The sequence below is a fragment of the Hippoglossus stenolepis genome, chromosome 1 (genome assembly GCF_022539355.2).
Source record: "Hippoglossus stenolepis isolate QCI-W04-F060 chromosome 1, HSTE1.2, whole genome shotgun sequence".
Taxonomy (NCBI): Eukaryota; Metazoa; Chordata; class Actinopteri; order Pleuronectiformes; family Pleuronectidae; genus Hippoglossus; species Hippoglossus stenolepis.
The window spans coordinates 25164148-25190804 of NC_061483.1; the positions used below are offsets into that span (position 1 = coordinate 25164148).

Consider the following 26657-nt stretch of genomic DNA (forward strand, 5'->3'; position numbering starts at 1 on the left):
ACATTGCTTAACTTCAGTCTTTAAAGTCTCCCCTGACCTTTTACTTTTTATTTCTGTCCCTGAAACAGTTTATGTCGAGTGTTTCACAAGACCAGCCAGATGATTACAAGATTTAACCAGAACCTAGAAAATAGCGGCTTTTTATCGTAGCTGTTGTATTAAACTCTATTCTTGCCCTGATGAAACTTAAGAATGAAGACTAATGACAGGGTGTGGAACTGGTACCAATGTCAGACCAACAATCCGAGTACCTCCACCCAGTGGCTCCATTCCAGCCTAGCTCAGGGTAGACTACGGCTCACCTGTAGGGTGTAGTGCGCGTGTACCCAGACGGGCATTCGGGCATGCACTCTCCACTGTGGATGATGAAGCTGTCGAACTCTGGGAGGTGGACTTTGGAGCAAAGCTCGGCACTGATGCAGCGCCAGCCCTCGAACTTGTAGGTGCCGGGAGGGCAGTCGGCCACACAGCGCCCTTGGTGGTAGTAATGCACGCATGCGGCACATGCTGTGTCGTTAAAGGGGACTGTGCAGCTGCCTAGACACTGAGGGTGGCAGCACTCGCCGTCCGCTGTGCAAGCTCGCTGCACACACTTCTCAGGGCATTCTGGTAGGGAGACAGAGACAAGGGGAGTTATTTACTAAAAACATATTTCAGTTAATGTTTTTCCCTACAAATCATAAGTGACACATTAGGACATCCATTCGATACTACTCCATGGGAGGCAGCTTTTCATGCCTGTGATTACATTTGGATTCATTTGGCAGAATATCCACTGATCTCATATCAGTATTTACATATCACAGTTGCCCAGAACACAGTTAATAGGCTATATTAATATTGATAAAGCAGTTTTCAGGTTAATAACTATGCAACAAAATATATTCTAAATTGAGTGTTTCCTAGAATGTTTAAGGCTAAAAGCTCCATGTTTTTTTGGTAATATCAGTTCCGAGTGTTGATCTAGATCTATTGTAGCAGGAAGGATGGGGTTTTCCTTGGGGTTTTGGATTTTTTGGTCAGACAAAACAAGACAACTACAGAGGTCGCACTTGTCTCTGATGGATATTTTTCATCATCCTTTAGACTTTCAATTAATCATGACAATAAAAAAGCAGCTCTAGCTAAAATACACATCTGCTTAATGTATTACAGACAACCTGCCTGAGTCTCCCTGTTCTTATGATCTAAATCCAACAACAAAGAACACAGAGTAAAGATGCATTACCCCATTTTTAGCAAATGAAAGAGTCTCACAAATAAACACAAGCACTGAGTCCTCAGCTCAAATTAGCCTCTGGCACGACACTGCTGGCTACAGTCCTGAACAAATGATTTAGACTTACTAGAGAATGACTGACGATGAGTGTGTACAGACATGTGAACCAGCTCAGAATAGAGCTTGTAAAACACCAAATAAAAACCGACAATCAAAAGGAAGTCGTGCAAACTGCTTCACAGGCAACCAACAACTCTGTATGTGTAAAAAAAAATGCAGCCAACAAAACCAAATCCAACAAACAGCGAGTCAGAGCTTTTGTCCAACTCAGTTGCTGGTGTTGAGCCCAGTAGTGCAGTGCGAGGCTCATCCCAGATCCACAGTGACAAAGCCCCTCCGGTACGGGTTTTCCAACCAGCACAGCTACAAATAACTCCTCTAGTTGCTGTGGTGTCCCTCTAAATAAGAGGATACTGTAACTGATGACAGGAAAAACTGATCGGAAGCTACAGAGGGAAAACACTGGACTGACCTACGTATGGAGCGGAGCCACACCTCCCGGCTTGCCTTTGTCTTGACAGTAGAGGAATTTAAATCAAGTATGATGGAGACAGTGAGCAAGCAGACACAACAACAGCCCATTTCCCAATTTGACACCTTAACTGAGAGAGCAGGGAAGTAAATGATGCCATGTTTGGGTCCAGAATTGGCCTCGCTGAACTCAACTGCAGTTCCTCCCAAAGATAGAGGTTCCATTTAGCCCCTTACCACCACAGAGACGGAGAAAGAATCCACAGAGCGTAACGTTTCTTTCAAAGCACTTTTGTTATCTGCCACAGAGACAAACACCAACTGCTAAGGAATAACAGAAACTCACTTCTTGAAATTTTGTGTGTGTGTTATTAAAGTGCAGGGCATAAACAAAGGGGCAGGCATATCTGAATGAAAAACAACTCCACGAACAAAAGACTGTAATTGTCATGATGTCATCTGCTTAGGTTAACCAGAGGCTGTGTTTACAGAGAAACCAGGCAAATAGAAGTTATGGAAAATCATGTCGGATGCTGAGAGATAAAAACACAGAGACACGTTTCAACATGTTGCCTCTATTAGCTGTGTCGAACAAACGGAAGACACCAGGGCCAAAGGGTTTGTATACTGTTACTGTAATAACAGCAGTCAATTTCAGTGATCCCTAATGACTCCAGAATCGGTGTTTTAGTCGTCGAACTTGCAGCTTATCCTTGTTTTGTTACGGTTTTCAAAATGGATGAACTGAAAAGAGCTGAACGCCGAATGCAAAGCTCTTTGAAGAACAGCGTCTTCAAAAAAAGAAAAAGAAAACAGATGTCAAATTGGAATAGGAAGTCATTCCCAGGGCCTAAGACACAACAGAAAAGTTCCAACCATCTGGTTGATCTTTTACCTCTATAACTTGGAACCCAACACTCAAAGGAAGTGTGGTTTTTAGGAAACATGTCTTTACAGCTGCGTGCCAGCAACTCATCCTACAGGAAAATACTTCCCACTTATTTACTAATTGTTGCAGCTCTCATGTATAACAATAAAGTTTGTTTATATGGCGTTTTAAACACATCAGGACATTACCAGCATTTCCACACTGGAAAACAATGTGTGGTGTTTTCCAGTGTTTCCCATTCATTATCTAGACTCGGCGGCCTGCCATATTCTGATTTGTCCTTCAACCTGCAACAAAATGAACCAAAACATTGTTACACTTCTAATAATAACATAAGAGTTCTCTGGACCTGGATTCTTCATGCCATTATTTTTGGACATATGTTGTCCTTTAATATTTTGATAAGAGTTCTCTAACTTGGGAGTGTACAGCGCTGTTGCATGCTCGCGTTATGGTCTATAACAATTTTACCATACAAGCAGACAGTCAGACCTCATAGTTTCAGCTGCAGTTGTGGCATGCAATCCAGTGCTTTGTCCCACCAGATAACTAATCTGTCACTCTGAATCTGTTGCGTGTGAGTGACCTTCGTGAGCATGCACGTGTACCACCGTTACTGCCATGGATTGAATGGTTTCTGGCAGAATTGCTGATGTGCATCATATTATGCATTCATGAAGATATGGGTTGGTAGAGGTAGGGGTAGTATGTTGTCTGAAAAAAAAAGCTAAAACACTGGTGTCTGTGGCCCTCACTACCGATCATTTCATTCAGACCAAGTTAAAATGATTGGCTGGCGTACCTGTCTGTCACTGACCGACCTGCCTGCCTGCGTGCACCAGGCCCATGCTCCGACTGCGCATAAGGTGAAGAGACAAACACCACTGAAGCAGAGATGATAGCCAGAAGTTCGAGAGCGAGTCATAGAAAAAAGTCAGCTTCTAGCAGTTGTCAGGCAGTGCACGTTCATGTGTTTTGTGGACCGACAGAGAAAATGACAGTAGCCATTTTGAGCAACAATACCACAGGAGAAAAAAGTGATAGATTTTTTTGATTTTTTTTACTGTTGGTCCACACTTATCTGACCAAATACTAATACTAACCAAACACTAACTACCTTGAATTCAGCCCACCTGCTTGGAAGTACCTAATATGCATGGTTCAAAAATCTAATACAGTGTCTGAGCAGTGTCATCACTTTCCCATTTAGAAAAGTGGGTGACTGGATCTGAACTCAGGAAGAAGAAATCTACTGTGCTTCCCATTGGACAAAGATTGACCATCAGGCAGTGACCATGAGATGACCTTCCGGGCTGCCTCCCGACTGACACGGAAGCCAATCAGGCCCTTCAGACTGTGTGGTCCCACCAACCATTCAGCAGGCTGTTCGTGCTCAGCGGGACAAAACCAGTGCTGCATTTCTCTGGTACAGAATGTTCTTTCTCTGCTTGGAGCCCCCACCGCCCACCGACTCCATCTCGCCCTCTGACCCCTGCATGGGGTGATGGAAGCTGTGCTGGAAAGGTGTAATTTTGCAATGTGCCTGTAGAGAGCTGAGGGGGGGTTGAGGAGGGAGATCTTCCCTGTCTTCGGTTTGGAGCTGCTAGTCTGAAGCCTCCTCACTGAGTGACCAGTATAGGGTGGGCAGAGGTGGAGGGGTAGATGGGTACACAGTGTACATCGGCTGCTACATAATAGATCCCAGCTTTTATCCTCTGTCTCCTCCCTGCTACACTTTAAGAGAGAGGTTAATGCAGAGCTACAGCTCAAGGGGAGGAGGTGAAGGATTAAGAGGAAAAGGAAGGGGCAGAGGAGGAGAATGTAGATGGATGAGGAGTAGAATGAACTATGGAAGAGGAGGAATTAGATGTGGTAAGGAGGACAGAAGAGGAAGAATAGAGAAGGATAGTTAAGGATGGAGATCACACACACACACACACACACACACACACACACACACACACACACACACACACACACACACACACACACACACACACACACACACACACACACACACACACACACACACACACACAAGATATTTTGATTGTTTTAATTCTGCATATTTGATATTACAAATCTATGAATGTATCCATCCACACAAGTGAAGCGTATTTCCTGTATCGTTGCTTCAGTCAGAAAGGGTTACTAGAAACTTAAGGGATGGTTGTAAAAAAGTTACTGTACATTTTGCAGTCCATTCTGTCATTACAGGGCACTCACTCGACTGTGGGATAAAGATCACTGCTGTGGGTCAAAAAGCCAATACGAGGCGTCCAGGGAAACAGACATACCAGCCCAGCAGGAAGGTCGGCTGAGAAACTCACACCAGTCACCAGCTGGATGGCGGGAAAATGTCTGTCTTTTCTGAACTCATTTACTCTAGCAGCCTTGAAAAAGTAGCACACACAAATATGAAGAAAAAAAACTTAAGAGAACTTCCGATTCGATTCTAAATATCGTGCCAGCTGGTTAAACAGTGGATGTGGCAGGTAGCTGTAGCTGTTTCTCTCTCTCTCTCTGAGGTCAGCTGATGGAATAAGAATTAAAAGCCTTTCCGATTGTTAATCCTTATTTTCAGCCCCCTCCTTGAGGTGATAAGAACAGGATGTACCACACAGACTCGGGTTGCTTTGATGACGCTCCAGGCTTTAGCAGAAGAACGACTCAGTACCACGATAACAGGGAGAGTCGGATGTCTGAACTAGGGTTGCAAATGTTAGCTTATAACAGGTAACTTAAATGTAGTTGAAAACAAGACTAGGCAAGCCTAGCTCAGCTGGAACCTGGATGCAGCTAGTTGGGAACATTGTCTGCCAGAAACGTAAACCTATGACTTTGTTGTTTTTGAACGTCTTTGTCATTACCTAGCATATTGATTACTTGTTACACTGAAGCCATGTTCATTTTAATACCAAGTTTATTTGTATACAGTAGGCTAACTTTTTACAGCAGTGAGAGTAGGATGTATGTATGTCCACACAAAAGTACACCATCACCTCGATTACTCGCGGCTGTTGGGGTCCATCAAAAAAGCGAGAGTTGGGCTACTTATCAAAAATAAAAGTAATTACCGCAAATTAAAGGCTGAGCAATAAAAACGTCATTCAAAACTCTATTTTAAAGATGTATGGAATGCAGCACACGCTGTGTTTCTTTGAAAAGGATGTAGCTAGCTATTGTAAACCAAATTGACAGAATTAATGGATTGTTTTATTTTTCTCTCAACCCGACATGATCAAATGCGTCAAATGAAAGTCCGAAGTCCTCTTGTCCGAGAAAGCACGCTGTATCCATTATTGATTGACAACGCAAACAGGTATTTATAGTCCACAGGAACAAAATTGTCTTGCTGGCAAGTGGCTAACGTTAGCAATTCTAGATCTTGCAGCATGATCTTGGTTAAAACAACCAAGATCATGGTTGATCATGGTCGATGACATCATCAACATCGCTTTCTGCTCCACTGAGCCACAGGAGAAATTTAACACCTGTGAACTACTTCCCATTAACTGACATTTATGTGTAAAACTACTTCCCCTTTGCACTTTACATCCATTTCCTCTAAAGTAAAAATATATTCAGAAACCACCAATACTCATCTCCAACATACTGTCACATAGAGGAAACTGCTGAGGTCAGATTTTCATATTTAAGTCCATCGTTCCTGCAGGTTTTGATAAGTTTTCACTGACCGGGTTCTATCCTGAGATCCACATAGAGACGGTAGAGTTCTACTCACAAATGGATTAAGTCAAAAATGTCATTTTTAAAATTTGTATTAGAAATGTTTGCATGCATGTCTGCTTATGACAAAACAAAATGTTTATATTTATGTCTGTATATGACAAGGTAAATACAGTTAGTATAAATTACCCCAAAGTTTCCAGTTTATTCCCATTAATTCCCGTATATTCCCGTTAATTCCCATGGAAAGTTTCCAACTTTGAATATTCACGGAATTTTGCAACCCTAGTCTGAACAGATAGGAATCTGTATTGGTTTCTATCCCAACAGCACTAACCAGAAATTCATCAGTGATTGTCAGGATGTTTCACCTTAAATACCGGGTAAAGCAGTGTTTTCGATTATTGATCTCAAGTCTAGGTAATTAGTTGCCAGTGCATGGATTTGCTCTGCCTCTCCTTAACCTGTGCTATCTCTCTATCTCTCCTACACACATTCACAACGTACCAGTCTGTCATAGTTGCACTGGCCATTGGGAGCATCAAGAGAAAACACGCCACGTTGGTGCCTTGATAAGGTTTTACTGTCCTTGCCAGGCAGCCAGAACTCAGCATAACACAGGTACTGTCTGAATGAAGACAGGTACAGGTATACAAAGTGTGCAAGAGCATGTTGCGTGCATGTGCCTTCCAGGACTTGGCTCATTGGCCTATTGGCCTATCACAACACCGCTGATAGGAGCCCATGGTTTCTAATTGTTGAGTCAAGGTTTGAGGAGATTATTTAGACAGACAACAAAATGTTGAAACAAAACAAAAAAACGTTTTCATATTTCACAAGAATTTTAAAGAAAGTGAAAAACATTTCTGGCTCCCCCTGATCCAGATCTGATCCAAAACGTAATGGATTCTTCCCTGATCCAACGAAGGAAATGCAGATAAAAACATAACCTCCTTGGTGCAGGTAATAATAATGGAGACCTAAGTAAAACATTTGAAGTCAGGCATTTACCATGTCACTTAAATTTAAAGGAAAATATTTAATCTCGAGCTTTGTGGGATTAGAACCTGACCTTCCCTCACCACTAACAAAAATAACCAGGGCCATGAAACTGTCTGTTACAACTGAGCGGCAGACAAAAGAATATCGATCTGCACCATTTCATTCATCAGCATTCAGCTCTTACTCACTGTATGTGCACTACAGCTGTGATTCCAGGCCCGAACTGAAATGGGCCTCGGCCCTAGTCTAACGTCTCAAACAAACATTGTATTATTAACTAGTGTGCTGCCTTGCTCACCCAGAAAAATAAAATCTGTATAAACGTACAGAATCCACTCAGAACAGATGAAAACATTGGGTAATGGATGTTTCCAGACTTACTTTCTTTTTCCTATTTTTTCAAAGTTTGGTGTATGTGTGTGTCTGACTGTGTGATCAAGTGAGTGTGGAGTTATCCCTGCCCTTTTTCCAACTCCACACACTCTGTGACCTCCCAGTGTGTTTTAGTACTCGGGCTCGTTCGGGAAACAACACCAACACAGTATCCTGATGCAGAACAAGAAGTTGATGATGGACAGAAAACACAACAATATTTCGGTGTTTCCAGTCCCGGACAAAGCCTGCTCTGTGACAAGCAGACAGTCTGTCAGTGTGAAGGTTTAGTCAGTGAATCAGTCGTTCAGAAAACCAGTCAGTCAGTAGCGTGTGTCGTGTCTACAGGCTGATTCGCCTCAGCAGAACAAGGATCTCCATTCATTCGGTCCATTCACAGCTCTACATGGCTGAGCAGTGCTGTCCGGTTCATCTCCTGAGCCTCCCAGCAGATACGAGACATCAAAACCTGCCAATCAGTTGGGCCTGACACACAGACGGCTCATAAAGTGCTCTGAGCATCAGAGACAGCCACAAAGAGTGAGCACATCATCGACCGTAACAGACAGTGTCTGGGCAGCCAAAATCCATGAACAAGGAAAATCACTACATTCAAACAAAATGACACAATGTACCACTGTATCACATTGTGTCCAGTAGAAGTTTCAGAAGTGTGTTTAAACAACCTGCACAGCATTTGGATGGAAACAATAAGTATTATTGGAAACGGGAAAATGAGGTATAGTTTTCATTGGCTGGTGCAAACTAGTTTCTTTTAGGATTCCAATTAGATGACTTCATTGGGTCTTGTTGTAATTAAATTAATGAATTAATCACTAGTAAAAAAAAAAAAAGGGGGGGGGATAGTGGAGGTTTCACTTTTCAACAGAATCAGATATTTAGATTGGTTTTACAACGAGACACTTGGAACAAGTACAGGCAGTGATCACGTGAAGCAGCTGCTGTTCAGTTCAGGTAAAGAGCTGTAGTTTGCACACGGTTGCTGACAAGAATATCAAACGGTGTTCTGGGTTTCCCTCCTCTTCTTCATCCCCCCTCGCTCCTCCTAGTGTAAGGAGCCATCCCACAGGAGATGTGTGGTCTAAAGCTTCCTGTGCATAATTACAGTGTGGTCAGTGGGAGAAAAAAAAAAACACTAACACAGGTGAAGCACTTGCAGAACATCAGTCTTGTTGGTGATGATAAGCTGGACATGTGTCTCTCCCTGACTCCTCCTCAATAAAACAGGATTCACACAAGATCCTGCTGCCTGTCACCTCGTCACATCAAATCAAGATGGACTGTAGTTAGTGAGACTGTAGATCAAATCTCCCTTTTATACCTTCTGAGTGATGAGGCAGCATGAATGCTGGTCAATTTCTTTGGTGTCTGAGAGTGGTGATTAGAGTAGGGGTTTCCAACACGGGGGTACTTATAGTTCCTTAGAGATATGTGGACAGATTGTACCTCAACTAAGTAGATTAAAGGGATAGTTCCCCGAAGTGTTAATTACAATGTGAATCAAAAGTAAATTTATAATATCGAGTCCTCTGTACCTCATGAACACCATGTGTAGAGGGTGTGTTAGCAAACAAAGTGCTATAAACGTTTAAATATTTAGCTAAAGGTACTTGGTAAATGATTAAAATAAATAACTAACATTAATGGGTAAACTGTTGAAATTGTAAGCTAAAATTAAATCAATTATTTTATCTCATTCATTATTAAATAATATATTTTATAAGGTGTTCCACTGCCAACATTGTAATTGCTACAACACATACATAACACATGTTTATGGAACAATATTTCTAGAACAATAAATACAGCTCAATTGCTTTATGATGAATTCCACATTTTGTTGACTCCAAATCTCTCTCTCTCACACACACACACACACACACACACACACACACACACACACACACACACACACACACACACACACACACACACACACACACACACACACACACACACACACACACACACACACACACACACACGAATGAGTTGTCCACATTCCTTAGTCTTTGTGTTAGAGTGTTTACTTGGTGTGGGAAGGCAGAAATATCCCTGGAATTTGATGGAAAGGATGAAGGAGGCAGAGGATAAGATTCCCGTTCACCTTGTGGCATCCTGGCCCGAAGGCTATAATTTCAACCAGAGTTCAACAAACTGGATGTTTTGCACATTCACATTTCTTTGATAAAGAGATTTCCCAAACTATTGTGTTCTAATGTACCACACCTCATCAAGATAAGTTTCCTTAAACTGGAGGGTTCTCTGTTATGTTACTAGAACAAAACCTCAAATCAGAAACCTGCATTTGGGTTTTCCAGGACACCCCTCTATAATCGTGGGTAAGAAACAAGAGAAAGAACAGTATTATCAATGAATAAAAGTTGCCGTCTGTTCATGCTTTTGTTCTTTGTGATAGTATATGGAGCTTGTTACATCCCTGATAAATACAGACGATGAAAACAGCCATTAAGTAAAGAACTAAAAAAATCTCCAACAGGGCAAAAATGTTCTGTTTTTCATCTCTTTTATTGTTTTTCTCCTGTGATCACGTCAGAGCGAAATGATGGAAAAAAAGAAAAAAACTATTCCCGGCAAATTCCAACCAACCTCAAATCCACAGACAAGAGACTCATCTCATTCCCTGGTCGCAGCTCATCCCGACCTGACGGTGTTAACAGAGCACAATTAAAGGCCACATAATTACAGTAGGCACTTTGACGCAGCCAAACCAGTAATGTTCACTTCCAGGAATTCCAGGGATGGGTGTGACTGTTCACTAAAAGTAGTCATGGATGTGCCTGGTTTACTAGCAGCCCCTATAATTACCAGCCCTGTCAGCCTCTGGGTTCTGGGTGAGGGTAAGGGGTGCATGACTAGTTGTTGTGAATTTAGTTGTGATGATCAATAACGTCTTTTGGGAATGCCTGCTGTAGCTTAATACAGTATAAAGCTGTTATTACAATCCTCAAAGGACAAGATCTTAATGCCATTTTACGGATTGCATACAAAAAGAATGGGTCTGACCTCCAGTTTCTTGAAAAAGATTTTACTTGAATTACAAATAGTTTTTTTAACATCACTCATCTTGTTGTATTACATTACAGCTGTATCAGTCCTTTGCCTCCCTCCTTGATCCGGATGAAACTGAACCATGCTTTCGTGCTAGCATTTCATATGACACTGTCAGTTGCAACATATGCATGTAGCTCCCTTTAGGACAGGGTTTGACATATGCATACTTCTCCCTTTAGAGTCGATTGAGATGTAGGAATGACACTTCTTTTGTGATAACTTTCTCTTATTCCGTGTGACCCATGGAATGCATTGTTATTCGCTGGAATTTACATCCGGAATGCTGAATTAATTGTTTGAAATACATTTTGTTGGTTTTTCGGTGGTCTTAGCCTACAAAGCGTATTGTCAGCGTGGATCAAACAACGAACCTCAGCAAGGTGAGCTGGCTAAGGCTCGGGTGAGAGACATCATTGAGTAGGATGATTTCAGCAAGTAAGAATCTGAGGTAAGGACATGTAGCTTCCCTTAAATTCTATACACCAGTCCTTTAACTGGATTAATCCAGGTCCATTTGAACCTTTTCAGATATTAGACATATTGACCACATAAACCTGAGATTTGCGGCAGTAAAACAAGACCCTACCTGACCCAATTAGACCGAGTAGAATTTGGACCTGAACCAGGTTGGATCTCAATTACTAGTGGACCAATACTGTGTGTTACACCCAATGCTGATATCTAATCCCTACTACACCTGAATCTCTCTCACAGAGGGAAAATAATGAGTGAAATATATAGCACATTTGCAGTGCAGACTTTTGGTTGTATAAAGTGCATGAGGAAAGTGTAGCTGAAAGAAGCATCAATTAAGCAAGTGGGTTTCAATAACTGGTTCTGGAGGCACTGAAATAACTTCATGCATCCATAGAACCAGGTTTTAGCTTAACAGAACTCAGACTATCTGACCAACTGTCTTTCACATACACATTTGTAAAATCACAGAAGCAGTTTCTACTGTAAAAACAGAGTGTGTAAACAGACCGTTGAATATTTCGCTACTTAAATTGTGTGGCAAAACTAAAACAACTGTTTGAGGTAAACTGATCTTTAGCATGTGACCATTTCATCTGAGGGTCCAAGTCCCCGCACTTACCCACTCACCCCAAGAAGCTCTTTTCAAATACCTCTTTTACAAAACCTGTCTACTGTACAGTCATTTGACACGGGAGTGAGAGCCAATTGTATCAATTCCCATTGCAGACAAAAGTCAGATGTTGATGGGGGTAAGTGGGTTTTTTGACCAACGGGATAGGGGCTAAAGTGATATTTTAGGGCAGAAAAATTGTTGGTAGTGTGGTGGGGTGAGGTGGTAGTGTATGCTTCTGTCTGTCTGTCTTTTTTGATTCCACCACTGTAAGTAACCAAGAAACATTAAATCCCGACAAACTAAAAGGCATTAAGTTTAATAATTTGTTTACTTACATATATTTTTATACATGTTGTAATAGAAAAATTAATTCAAACAAGGAGACAAAAATAGATCATTCAAACATGAAGTACACTCAAAGTTACTTTTGCGAACTCAGAATATCAATGCAGGGGGTCCACTGTCTCACCAGGAAGATACGTCAGCTAAATGACTACAAATGAGCAAACACTGACATGTCAAGTATGGTCAATTAATATAGTGGCAGGCTAAACAACAGCCCTGAAGACAATCCTTCTAGTTTAACGTGTAATCCCTTCTGTCAGGGGTTAACAAAAGACAAAAATTCCTTCCAGTAAATCCCAGAAGACCTACTTTGTACTTTAATGATGTGCTTTCATCTCCTCAGACCATACAAAGCACCGGAAAAACATCCCCCATGCTGTTCAATGTGAGAGCGTGTGTGCGTGTGTGCGTGTGGGTTTGAGAGAGAGCGTGAGCGAGTGTGTGAAGAGACAGTGTGTTTGTGTCCCAGCATGCACAGACATGGCTCTTTTTTGGAAGAAGCCTTTGAGTTATGAACGAGACAAAACACCCAAACCAGATTCCAAACAACAAATGAGGGAAGTAAACACTGGAGAATGTATCCCCCACCACTACGACAAAAAAACACAACACTTTCCTGGAGAAGGAAACAGGCCTTGAACCCTCTTTTGCCTGTAACAGTTTTATGAATGCGCTCAGGCTGAAAGCATGTCCTTTGTATCAACTTTACAAAAACAGGCCTAGCACTTTTCCCTTCTGTCATTTATTGATCTGACGAATGACCGGGCCTGAAAATAAAATGCCTCTGAGTTGACTCTCATGTCAGCCCGGCATTCAGGCGGAGAGCAAGGCACACATTTAAACAATAGATCACATATAAGACTACTGAAGCTCAATAGGGGGCCTTATCAGAGGTCACAAATGACAATTGTGATAATATGGTCAACTGTGGTCACAGTTTTTGCTGCTATTCACACAATATCAAATAACCAGTCATAATTCAAAGAACAGCAGCACCAGGTTTTACTTGTTTCAAAGCTACGTGCTACTAACAAAAGGATTGTACAGTAAGTATGTGTAGACAACCTCTGATCCAAAGGGGCTAGAGCTGCCAGACAACAACTTGAGGAAATCAGCACTGTGTGGTCAGCCCTCACAACAACTCTGCTATCGGCCTTCGTCACTTTAATGAAGCCTGGCTTTACTACCACCAGACCTCTCCAATAAAGTGCCTAATAAATAGCCCAACAATGTAGTCTCTGCAGTGCAGACAGCAGTGGAGCTCATGTTGTCTGAGATCAATTCTGTTTTAAGGCGGCGGCAGTGGCAACTGATGGCCCATTTGCCCTGGCTGACACACTCCCTCTGGAGCGTGGTAGACTGCTTATGCATCTTCACGGGGTCATTCTCTTCTTCTTCTATATTTAGTCCATTTAAAACAGACTTAACAAGACATGTCAACCTCACGGATAAGAGGATGCCAGCTGAACACAAACACATTAGCCATGCCTGCAACTATCCCATCCAGTTAGTCAGGTTCTGAGATATGACCGGGAACAAACTGCTACCATGAGACCGAGTGGGGAATTTATCTGGACCCCATATCTCAGGATAGTGGGTGATGCTTCCTCAACACTCAACTGCCGAGTTTTCTTTTTCTAAACTAAGAATACATTTCTGAAATTACACTTTTATTGTGCTGGCAGCAGTTAGTCAAGAGTGTAGCAGAGGTCTGAGCCTAGGTCCATAATACAATGTTTTCATTTTGAAACAGTGTTTCCAAACTAAAATGATCTCCGTCTACACAAACCATTTAGCTCTGCATCGGTAATGACCCCTCACATACTAACACACCTGAAAATAGGGCTGCACCAATCGATTATTTTTTTATCGATTAATCTAATGATTATTTTGTATTACTCGATTTATATAATAATGAATTTATCAAAAATCAAAGTTTGAGTCATTTATATTTATTTAATAATCTTCTCTTAAATACAAACAAATCTGACAAAAAACAAAGTATGCACTGCAAGGCATTATTCCACAACTAAAAATAGCCCAGTCTGAACTGCTAATCTGCCTTTTACAGTCCCATATCTCTCCAAAATAAAAATTTGTGCAAGAGCTTGTTCCATTCAAGCAAAAGGGAATCTATCAATCTACATTAAGCTGTCCATCAACAAAATAAATGAAAACCAAAGTAAAATTCAAAATGTAATATCAAAATGTTGTAAATTCAAGTTTAGCAGTCTATCAAAAAATAGTCTTGAAGTAGCCTAGTAGTTACTTGGCTCTGTATAAAGTCAAAAACTGAATTTCAACAATGTTTATTATTATTTTTTCCACTGAACTGAAGTGTACTCTAATAATAAAATAAATATTCTTTTCTTGTTTCAAGTAAAATAAGGTTTGCATAAAAAACAAAGAGCTTATGAAAAAGTCATCTTAAAATAAAGGGCTTAATTTTTGAAAAAATAAATAAAAAGATGTAGTTTGAGTTTCCCCTTTTCCTTAATATATAACTACATTTCACATATAGACAATCTCAACAAACATTAACAACTAAACAGCTTTAACCCTTTTACTTTGTGCCTACTTTCTCTGGATCAGTGACAGAAGTAAACTCTACCGTGTGCTGCCAGGATTCACTACTGTAAAGACGGAAAAAGCTGTGCAGGTTAAAATATAAACGCTCCGTAAAGATCTAATAACAGTTTCTGGGTCCGGTCCGGACCGCGGCCCGACTATTGGTGTCCTATGCTAGAGAATCGTGGGTGGTTTTTTTCGGTTCAGGTTGCACTTCAGGTGGGGTCCATGCTTTGACTTCCACACGACGCATCGACGCAGTTGCGAAAGCAATGTTTTTGCCTGTCCAGACTACAATGACGCCCTGTAGTTTTCAAACTAAAATGGGGCCAACAGCATTTCCAAATTTCTTAGTTTTAGGAGCTCAAAAACTCTTAGTAGTGTGGATGAAGCCTGAGTGTAGCAATGTCTGTTGGACATCACACCACTGTCAACGAGAGCATGGCCCCAGCATTCATGCCTAGTAGTGTCAACAGTGGTTGTAGTGGCACCAAGTGGTAGAAGTAACTGTTAGAAGTCTTAGTGGGAGACGTAGCAGTTGTAGTAATATAATTAGTTGTAGCAGAATTGGCAGATGGCTTAGTAGTTAAGGCAGTGGTAATGGAAACAGTAGTAGCAGCAGCTGTTGCAGTAGCACTGGTAATAGAAGTTCTTCCACCCAAGGTATTCAGTTGAAGTAGTTGGCTATTTAAAAATAATATTGAAATCTATTTCCTGTCCTTCACAACCCCCGCCCTGTGAAAAACAATATGTTTTAGTCTAGTCTCAACAGCGTGGAGACAGAAAGATGTCCTCCAACCAGGGGAAACTGCACCACACTGTTACACTTGAGCGCCTAACCAATTGTACAACAAAGATACGTAGACAAAATGCCTCAAATCCTAAAACAATGCCTAGTGTCACATAATACAAATATTATATTTGATAAACTTTCACTCCTCACATTATCACTTCACCTGTAATGTTGATGATATAGGAATTCCAGCTCATTTGATTGCTGCTGAAAGAAGACACTAACAGTCACATAAATAATTAGGTAGCTGTCGACAGGACTTATGGTGGAAACGTTAGGTCACCATCCATATGATGATTAGTTACATGATCTGGAATTATACTGTGTCCAGTGTTTCCCAATAATTACCAAGACTGTGGTGACCCGGCATAGTCTAATTTGCCCTGCCCAGTTTCTCATTACATACAGACCTAAACATGTTTCTAAGTGAGTTGCATTAAAGTTTCCACAAATAAAGAAAAAGAGGAGGGGTCTCTATTTTTAATAAATAGTACCAACTTTTACTCCTCCACTTGACACCCCCTGGATCATCCTCCAACACCTCCATCCATCTAACATCCCTTCATCCATATTCCACCCCTGGATTTCTTTCCCAGCATGCTCACACTGCCACTACAACAACGCACAAAGCAGGCCAGGTGTATGCGTATACGTTAGACATATTTGCATCTCCGTAATTTGCATGTTTAGGTATGCCTGCCTGCATCTTTGTCTTTGCTTCAACTACGTTTAAATGATGACGACTGTGCGGGCGTGCATGTGTGTGTACATGCATGCGATCGAGGCCAGTCCTGCGACAGTTTCATGTCACAAGACTGAAAACATCATCATGCTGAGTCTGCAGCAAGGCGCCAGTCACCAGGGAAACAATTCAGCCAGACACACACACACACACACACTAAGTCAGCCAAAACACATCGTCTGAAAAGCACCAGCAAAACAAGTCATCGAAAACACTGCAGTCGTAAACACAGAATTAAAGGGATACTTCAAACTCACTATGCTTTGAGTGGTTTAATTATAAACCAATCTACTTGCTGCTTTAAATCAGTTTGTTTAGGGAATGCAGGTGAGAACGTTTGAATTAAACCAAATAGCTTAAAATAACTGTCTCTACACACCTGATCTATACTGCCTCTTTTGAGAGAATTGCAGCACATTGTGTTGCCACAGGTAACCAACCTAGAATATACGTAATTTTGTATTTAATTAAACAGATGCTGACAATGAGTGTCAATGCTCATACTCAGAAAACCCACAACAACATGGGCAGAGGCAGAACCGTTGTCGGCACTGATACCTTTAATTAGCTCTTTATTCATGTCTTCTTAACTTGGATTTAAACACCTGAGATATATAACGACATTCCTCGGCGCTCCTCCTTCCTTGCAGCCCAAACACAACTACTGAAGTGACCGTTGGCAGGCCACTGCTATGGGCACTGGGTTGTTCATTACAATCACAAAGTTACAAAAACAGGCCAAAGGTTAGACTGTCTCCACAATCTATTTGCAATTCAAATCCCTAATGAGCTTTCATGTGTGACAGTCTGCTTACCTTTCTGGCAGTGATTGGAATTCCAGCAGCGGTAGTTGTAGTTGTTGTTGAACATGGTCTTTCTGCACTGCGGGCTATTCTCCATGATGCCTGGACAAACATCACTGCACTCCTTGGACTGCTTGTTCCCGGCAATGTAATTGTTGAACTCCGCGTCCAAGATGAGTGACCAGTCTATAGAGTCCAGGTAGCACAGCTCAGGGTTCTTCTCAATGCGGATGGCACCACGGGTGATGTTACGCAGGTTGTATAGGCCGATGTCCTTCAGGCTGGTCATCTCAAATATTACAAGGGCGTAGTTGTAGAACAGGTTACGTCCTCGGATGACGGCAAGGTTGGGAAAGAGCGCACTTAGACTGTCCAGGCCAGACACCCGGAATAGCAGCAGGTAGTCAGTGATCATGGTCAACTTGGGGAAGCTGAGGGAGCGGAAGACTTCCAGGTTGATATTATTGTTGTTTTTGTCACCGATGAGGAGGATCTGCAAGTAGCCCTCCACCACTGTGCAGTTCTCTAAACGCCTGAATTCACTGATATCATTGCCAATGTCGATGCTGGGACCACAGACTACAGGGGAAAACAAAAGGAGAGGGTAAGATGAGTAACATAAACATCCAACCACCCACTTCCTTCATTCATTCATATTTGTTTCTTTGATATATATTTTCTTTCCACGGAAAACAGTCTCCTCATCACAATATGTCGTTTCAGCTAAATCAAACTACCCTACCTTTTCTTTTTAAGCGATGCATGAGAACACCTTCTCACAGATGATCTTAATATTTCAAAATGTTTTGACCCACTATTTAAACAGAGCAATAAATAACTGTTAAATGTAACAATATACAACAAAACATTCTCCATTTCAGGAATATTGATATTTACAAAGAAGTATTTAGCAAATAGCTTTCTTAAATATTGACAGTATACTTGAGCCCAGCTATTGTTGACAGAACATGTTTGCCTAACTGTTCTCATTTTCAATGTCAACTTCACATTGTGTGACAAAGTAAATACTTGGGTCGTGTTCTATTTAAGTGTACTTTAACAGTGCAATAAAGGTTAGTTTGCTCTGCTTTCAGGCTATTGTTGCTTTGTGTCTACCTAACATGACCCACTTTATTTGTTTTATTGTCTGCTTTTATGAAGCTTTCATAATACAATTCCAGTAAAAGCCTATGCTGCCATAAAAACATCATCCATAAAATATGTACACACTGTAAGTTGATCAAATACAGAAAATATGATTTTTTTTTAAAAATGGGGTTGAAAAGAAGTTAAACAAAGAGCAGAAAGAATCGTGGAGGAGTGTCACAACAAATTCATTTTTCATGAAATAAAGAGCCTGGAGCCACGGTAAGAGCTCTGTGAAGCTTTGTGCTAAAATCATGTTTACATACTCACAACTACAGTGTTTATGTTTAGTGTATACAATATTTAGTTTTTTATGTTTCATAATCATATGTTAGCTTTTTAGCGTGTTATTTAGCACTAAACTAAACTACGGGTAGGGCTGTTTTTAAGTCACGTAAACCAACGTTGTGGACAACTTTCAATTTCGACTAGATGATCGAGCTAGCTGAAAAGATACGAAATCACCAGTTATTACCATTATACATGAAACGCTGAACTGACAACCCATCTAAAAGTTGTCACAACACCACAAATGTTTTGATGCTGGAGGAAAACTCAGATGATGACTTTAGTCAACAGAATATAGCACCTGGGAAACATGAATGGCAATACCACATTTTGTCACAGATGTTGAAATATTTTACAGTTCAAGTGAAAACTTCAATCTGTTGGTTGCACTAAACAAAAGTAATGCAGGTTTGTAGGATACATCCTATGGGAACCATGAATGTAATGGTAATCCCTATACTGTATAGTCTGAGATTGTGTCCAACCAGACCAAGGATGAAAAAGGGCACCTCCTCATCCCACCTTGGTTTATTTATCTAGTTTTGCTCAATTTGTTGATGCTGGTTGTTGATGCAATCCTGGTTACTTGATAATTGTTGTTTGAGATAAGGTCAGACTACACTAAATACATAATAGGTCTGTTCCTGAGACATTCATTAGTGTCTGACTCTGGAAAAGAGAGAAAAACACAGAATTCCCCAAAACCACTGTATCTCTGAGCGGTCTGTTCATTTATACATGACTTATTTTCCCCACCTTTATTCATTGAGCCTCCCATGAAATTTGTTTTGTACTTCTTGAACTTTTTTAATTTCCTGAGACAATGAGTAAAGTCTGACTCTATTTTGACAAAGAAATGGAACAAACCAAAACAACTATAAAGAAAAGTATTAAAAAGGGCACTGCTCTGCCTTTTTTTGCCTTTAAATAATCCTGACCCTTATCAGAAAAAGTCTGGTGCGGCATGATGGATATGATCGGTGTTGATAGGTGGAGTGTTTGCCTCTTCAGCTTTTACTCCCACTTTTGTGGTGTACTCTAAACAATACTTAGCCTGAAGCCCCAGCAGCACCCACAGAAATATGGAGGCCATTATCGCACATCACAGTGAGGAGGATTTACACTTCAAAAGCTGCAGGGCAGTGAGTCATGGAAAACTCATACGAATCAGCTAACAGGTTGTCACACTACCACTTTAATGCTGGTCTAAAGTTCTACTTTACAAATGTGGCCCTGAAAGGTTTTGGAAAGATGATTCATTCTCAGACAACAAATTTGTTCTCTAAATTCTAAGCTTTCATAATCAAACATTAGGGCTGGTGTTGCAGGTTTAATGAGTGTAAATAAATGTCAGTTTTTTTCATTCATGGCATTGCCCTACAAGTATCACCTGGATCTAGAGCAATGTACTCTGGCTATACATAATCCTACACTAGCTGCCATGTCCCAGGGATGGGCACATCGCTTTAAAATTAATAGTGTAATATTTAACATACCAAAGTTTAAGCAGTGGAATGACGTGAAAGAAAGACTGCTCCACAAACTGATGTTGAATGGGAATATTGTAAAAATCTGTAAATGTCTCAGGGCTAAATGTTATGAAGTCAGTCACGGACAGTTCTGCCGATATGAATATCTGTAGTTCTCCAAAACATAAGTAGTCTTTTCTCAGAAACCACAGAGTTGGAACTGTTTAATTTAATTTCCGAAAGAACACGCTGAACCTTTCTGCTGGCAATGAAAGTTTTTCCCGGCACGTTTTTTGACGGCGTAGTTTAACACGACACAGGTCTATGACTTATCAGCTACACACCAGTATCACCATTCTATATTTTCAATAAACAGTATTCCGATTTTACCTTTTTTCTTACTGCTGGATCGTGATTCATGAACATTGAAAACTAAATTAAACATTTTTGTTGTGGTCAATAAACATTTTTTTCCCCTCATATAGGAAAGACTTAACTGTGATTGTTATACACCACTATGGTTGTATGGCAGTACCCAAATATAAACTGCAGGTAAGTGATACAAACTAATTTCAAGAGCAATCAGTCATCACATATTGTAATTGCACATGTTGTTTTTTTGTACAAGGGAGCAACTCTGAAACATGACACTAGGGGCGATGTATTACAACCCAGCTCAGCTGTGGCAAGTCAAACCAGCATCTCTTGTATGAAAAGGAAATGAAATATATCTGACATCACAGCAGATCTGGACGCAGCTCAGAGAAAGTGAAGCTGAACTTTAAGATTGTAATTATGACTCAGGGCTTTGCAAAACATTTTTGGGAATAAAGTTTAAAAAACTACACACAAAGCATGAAGCAACAGGTTCAGGCGCCTGCAGCTCGGGCCACACAGGTCGTGACCAGCGTAGAGACCAAGTATCTGCTTAATGCTGATGTCCATGAAACTCAAAGTCCTCAGCTAATGACTAGTGACAAAATACCAAACAAGCTGATTCTACCTTAATGTTTACTAGAATTGGGGGGGAAATCTGGATACAGGTCATAAATCTACAATCTCAAGTAGATGTAGACAATCAAGTGTAAAAAATTCCTTATATTTCATACTTCATGTGTTTTGGAAAATAAAAACTAGCAACTATATCACATTCCATAACAAGGGGAGAAAATTTGAAATTCCTTATTCCCAATCATATATTATACATATTATCCAGTTCAATGCCACTGCACATATCAATACATATCTTTGGCAGCAACACTCTGAAAAAGGGGTAAAGGACATAAATCGTTCAAATGAAAGCTAGACACATTTGTGAAAATCAAGTTAGTAGTGGCTAAAAGTGGCTAAAACAATTTAAGCGTGTTCTGTAATTTGGGCATGTTTTAGCCCAGTAAACTCCACATACAACCAGTATATAAACTTTCCCAAAGTTGGCCTCCTTCAACCCTGCTTGTGGCAGAAGTTTCAAAGCACACTAGAGCTGTGGCTAGTTGCTTGTAGTGTACTGCTGAAAATGCATTGAAGTTGTATGGCCTTTATTTTTACTTGGCATTTTAATTGGCTTTAGGTGTTTAAATCTTCTCCAGACAGGATGTGAGAGCCTTTGGTGTGTGTGCCATTATAAAATTCCTTTGGTGTGATTTAAAGCAGGCAGTGTGCTGGTATGGCGGTCATGTCTTTCTCTATAATCTACTTGTCAGTGCACACCGTCAGCAGCCCTGAGTGAGTTGCATACCTGTTAATACAATCCCAACACCCAGGCCTGTAAAAAAGACACACTGCCTAGTGATGTTACATCACCGCAGCCTCGACGCTTCACCCTCTGTGGCCTCACTGCAACGCCAGCATGGCCATCTTTCATGGGAACTGCTCCTGACCACGCTTGTGAAACACCCAAGCAAAGGCTTCTGATCAAATTTTCATCTTGTGCACTGGCAACATGAAAATATCAATAGCAGGTATCGCACCACTACCACAGCGACACATTTTAAAACAGCTGAGTACACAAGCTTATCTCTGCCGCTTTGATGAGCCTCCAGACCACATATTTACTTTTGATAACCTTTTCCCCGGGTGACTGCGGAACCCAGACTGTCCGCAGACAATCACAGGAAATCCACTAGAAGCCCAATATGACAAGAAATAGGAAGCAATACGCCCTCTAAGCTGGTGCTTCATTCACTGCCACTAGACTGCAGCGAGTCTGTTTACTCCTCATTTCCATCCTCTTAGAGACAGACTGCCCGAGGGGGAACATATTCATAAATACTTTTACACATGAGAGGCAAGGTGAGAAGCAATGCACAGGGAAGCATGAGAAACAGATCCTTCCTGACAGATCAAACTTGTTTGGTACATCTGCAAAGTTGTGTGTGCAGTAGCCAAGCTGAACCTGGTTAACCCAATCCTGCCAGCTGCTCTTTAGTCCCAACTGATACAGTAAACCAGCAGGAATGCTCATAGTTTAGCCACACAAGGGACCTTTAGACAGCTCCACATCGCATTGAGAATAAATGTAGGATTTCGATGGGAGCACCTCTGCTTTTCCCAGGTTTGTCCTGTGACCACTGGGGCTAACAGTAAACCCCATAAGACACAGTTCACAAGCTCCTCACTCTTTCCAATCAACAGAACTTAGTCTGTTTTGCCTGTGAATGTACTTTGGCTTGTACTATTTTAAAACCCAGACCCTGGTTCAACCCCCTGACCCACCCGCCCCTCCCCAACATGTCACGGTGAATGGGATGAATCGGGAAGCCTAGTTTTGGTTTACAGTATAGCTGGAAACATGGCAACACTTCAGATGGTAACACAAAGCTATGGAAGCTTTAAATTAGTTAAATCTGAAGGTTTGCATGCTGACAGATGCTGTGAGTCACGATATGCTGCCATAGTTGGTCCCAAAGTTCTGTCAGAGTTCCAAAGCAGTACTTTTTACTTCAATGGAATATCACTGGACTATTCTTTAACGTCAGGCTGTGTGGTTCCAGTCTTCTGCCTGATGGGAGGATGTTGCTGTGTCTGATCAATGGAACTGCAGCAGTCTGGCATGCATGACATTTTTTTCCCAAGGTCAAGGTGTTCCCAGGTTTGTTTAGCAAAGGAGGATAATTGAGGGGTGCACTGCCAGGAAGAAGCACAGTGATGCCATTTGACAAATATTGTGCATTGGATTCTTTAAATCTTGAGGGAGTAATATTGACATGAACAGCCCCAGGTAAAGAACACCTACATACTAAAGAATACATAGAACTGGTTGTGTCATCAGAAACTTTGAAAAGTTTAAAGTTAAATGAAAATTCTTCTAGAGTGCCAAATCAAGTCTAAACCACTAACTTCGTACAGCTGCCCCTCAAAATCCTAAAACCATGAAAACATCAATACTGGGATTCCCCATCCTTCTACAACAAGTTCTACCTCCCAACAATGAAAACATGTATATAGAAAATATGTCTATGCATGCTCATTTTGTATGCGTTGTAGTTGTTTATGTAATTTAACGTCTAAAGAGATGAATTTGTCAAAGTTATTGGTACAAACAGATCCAGCGACCACAGTCTAATGTTTGCCAACATTTTTATGAATGTTCTCAGTGTGAAAATATAAATCCCATTCTTGTTCGATGTAGGGGAGGAGACCAACCTAACTTAATCACCCAGTTTCTTTTATTGCTCAATTCAAATTTGTGTCCCAATTTTCCCCATCAGCTTTTGTTGAATCGTCCTCCTCACACCATGACTCAGAGTTGACAATGTGGTGTAAATAAAGCTGGACTGGCCTTGGCTGAGTCCCGGTATCATGTATATACCAACACACTTAAAACAGATTTATCTGTGCAGTCTGTTTTAAAACTAAGTTACAGCACTGCAAGGTGACTTTGTGAAGACGCACAGCAGTTACCAAAAATGAAATTAACCACATGTATTTGCACAAAAAAACATATTTAACTGTTTTTTCCATTTAAGATGAAATTTCATTTCCTACATGCAAATATTTTCTGTGTAATACTTGATACAGATTATAATTATATTATCCTATAACCACATAATTACACTGTGATAGACCATATTTATTCTTCTATATTAAGAAATCACTAATATTACTGATATTTGGCTATAAAAATTAATATATAAATTCACAAGAAAATGATTGTTTTCTCTATTTACAGTGCAGTACTATATAAACAACATACAACCTCAAAATATTGTGTTTCCCCTGTAACGAAATGTGACTTCACTGCACATGTGTGAGCAGTATTGAAGCCTGGAGCACCAGGGTCGGGTCGTGTGGAGCAGCGTTACTTACTCTCTGCGGTGGCGGGCCGGAGGCAGGACGACAGACCCAGCATCAGACCCCAAAACAAGGTCAAGCGGTTCCTTTCTGTTCGAGACCTCATTCCTGGAATGAGTGAATCCCCCCAGACCCTGTGAATAAATATGTCGAGGGGGGGAAAGGCTCGGCGAAGCCTGGCCGGAATTATTAAATCGCTTTTCAATCCCCCAGCCAGCACCTTTTAGCAGTTAGCCGGCTAAAGGAGCTAGAAGCTAGCGTTACTACACACAGGCTAGCAGGGATAGCGCCCTCTCTCTCTCACACGTTTCCTAATGGGGGGGGGGGAGTCCAACCGTGCTCCAGACTAAATTCACCGATTTATTCCTCTAGGCTGAAAATGCGAATTCATAGTGTAGCTTGTTCCTGCCGAAAACAGCGCCGTGTCGGGGTGTACAATGCGGCTACAGCAGCGGCGGGGATTCCTCTGTAATCCGCATCTTCACGCTCCATAGCTGGAAGAAAAAAAACGCTCAACGTCCCGCTGCTGGAGGATCCTCGGGAGGCAGAGAACGGGTGAGACCCCCCCCCCCTCAAACACGGGATGGGAAGAGGCGGCGGGCAGCACACGGTGTCATATTAAAACACATACACAGCCCGTGGAAGCGAGCGGCACGACGCCTGTGTCGAAATATCCAGGATAAAATCTGGTTTCAGACCGCAGCAGCCTCCTCCTCCTCCTCCTCAGCCTCGCATCATGCACACACGCACCGCGTTGTTGTGGTGGCTGTAATGCACCTTCATGTCAACGGGTGTGGGGGGGGAAGAACCGGAGTGTTTGACCTTGTTGCTCCGGGGGTCGCTCAGCTCCTCTGATCTAATGCCCCCTTCCGTCGATGCATCGGCAGCGTGATCGGCTCGCGGAGCTGGATGAATGCACAGGTACACGCACAGTCTGCAGTCTGCCCGTGTCCGCTGTAAACACGGCGCCGTGCGCACAGATCGTCTCCGTTTCTCAAGATGAATCACTCGAGCTTTAAACTCCGCCCTCGGGTCTGCGAGAGTGGGCGTCGCTCCCCTCACTGCAGCCGAGCCGCCGTAGGAGAGCGGTTACCATAGAGACCGGTCTGGTACTCATCACGAGAGGGGCCGGATTTATCTGTGTGTGTGTGTGTTTACAGTGTGCAAACAGACCGTGAGCTACATCTGCATCCTCACAACACAGCATATGTGCAGGAGAAAACAGACCACGAGCTACATCTGTATCTCCACAACATATCATATGTGCAGGGGAAAACAAACCATAAACTACATCTGTATCATCACAACATATCATATGTGCAGGAGAAAACAGACCGTGAGCTACATCTGCATCCTCACAACATACCATATGTGCAGGAGAAAACAGACCACGAGCTACATCTGTATCTCCACAACATATCATTTGTGCAGAAGAAAACAAACCATAAACTACATCTGTATCACCACAACATATCATAGTTGCAGGAGAAAACAATTTCACAACGACATATTTATTTCTACAGACGCATCAGACACATCAGTGGGGGTCCGTGACTGATCAGGCAGAAGCCCACACATTGAGACACCCGAATAACAGAATAAATCATTTGTTTTCCCCTTATTCAGAGAATTCCACATCGTCTCCAAAATAGAGACGAAGTGAGACCTCGTGCCTCACTCTCCTCTCTGCTCACCGGCGTGCCGCCTCCGTTGCGGTGCGATGGAAATCCAGGAGACTGGTCCTGGATCAGGGTTGTTTTGCTTCTCACAGACACGCAGCAGAGGGCCGTGTGTACTGAGGTCTGTACACAGCCCCAGACAACGGTGGAGACTGAGGAAAGAGTGTGTGAACCCCGCAGCTAATGACATCAGCAGAAGTTAACTGGAGTCATGGAGTCAGCAAACAGTCAGTGAAACGAGTCTGGAGGTGTGGATGATAAAAAACAAACAGACATTTTGAGTTTAACGACAACCATCTGCTGATGTTAAATATTCACATCAAGCTTTAGGAAGAAAATGATCTCAATGAGTTAAGCTCCCAAAAACGTCCTTCAGTCAGCGGCACCTGAGGTCAAACGCAAATACTGTTCAAATTCAGACCAGCACTGTTTTCCAAGTTGTTGAACCAGAAAATTCAATTCATGAAGAAATCATGATGGATTGCTGGTTTACAAACAAGATGAAGCTAAACTGAATGGCTGGTTTGAGTTACTATTAAACAGTTTAAGTATGAGGATGAGGAGTTGGAAATGAAAAACAAAAGATGAAGATTGTAAAGACAGTGTAAAGCAACATATTCTATTAAGAGAGGGACATGCAGC

The 26657-nt window shown here is 41.6% G+C and overlaps 1 protein-coding gene across 1 annotated transcript in view; it reads right to left on the reverse strand.

Moving 5' to 3' along the window:
• igf1rb (insulin-like growth factor 1b receptor) overlaps window positions 1-25318 on the reverse strand; it is a 43715-nt gene extending 18397 nt beyond the window's left edge. The window contains exons 1-3 of the mRNA XM_035179770.2: window positions 24352-25318; window positions 17153-17719; window positions 303-606 (exon numbers count right to left, since the gene is read on the reverse strand). Of these exons, the coding sequence (XP_035035661.1) occupies window positions 303-606; window positions 17153-17719; window positions 24352-24442 (962 nt within the window). The 5' untranslated portion in view covers window positions 24443-25318. The remainder of the gene's footprint in view (window positions 1-302; window positions 607-17152; window positions 17720-24351) is intronic.
• Between the last annotated feature and the right edge of the window lie 1339 nt (window positions 25319-26657).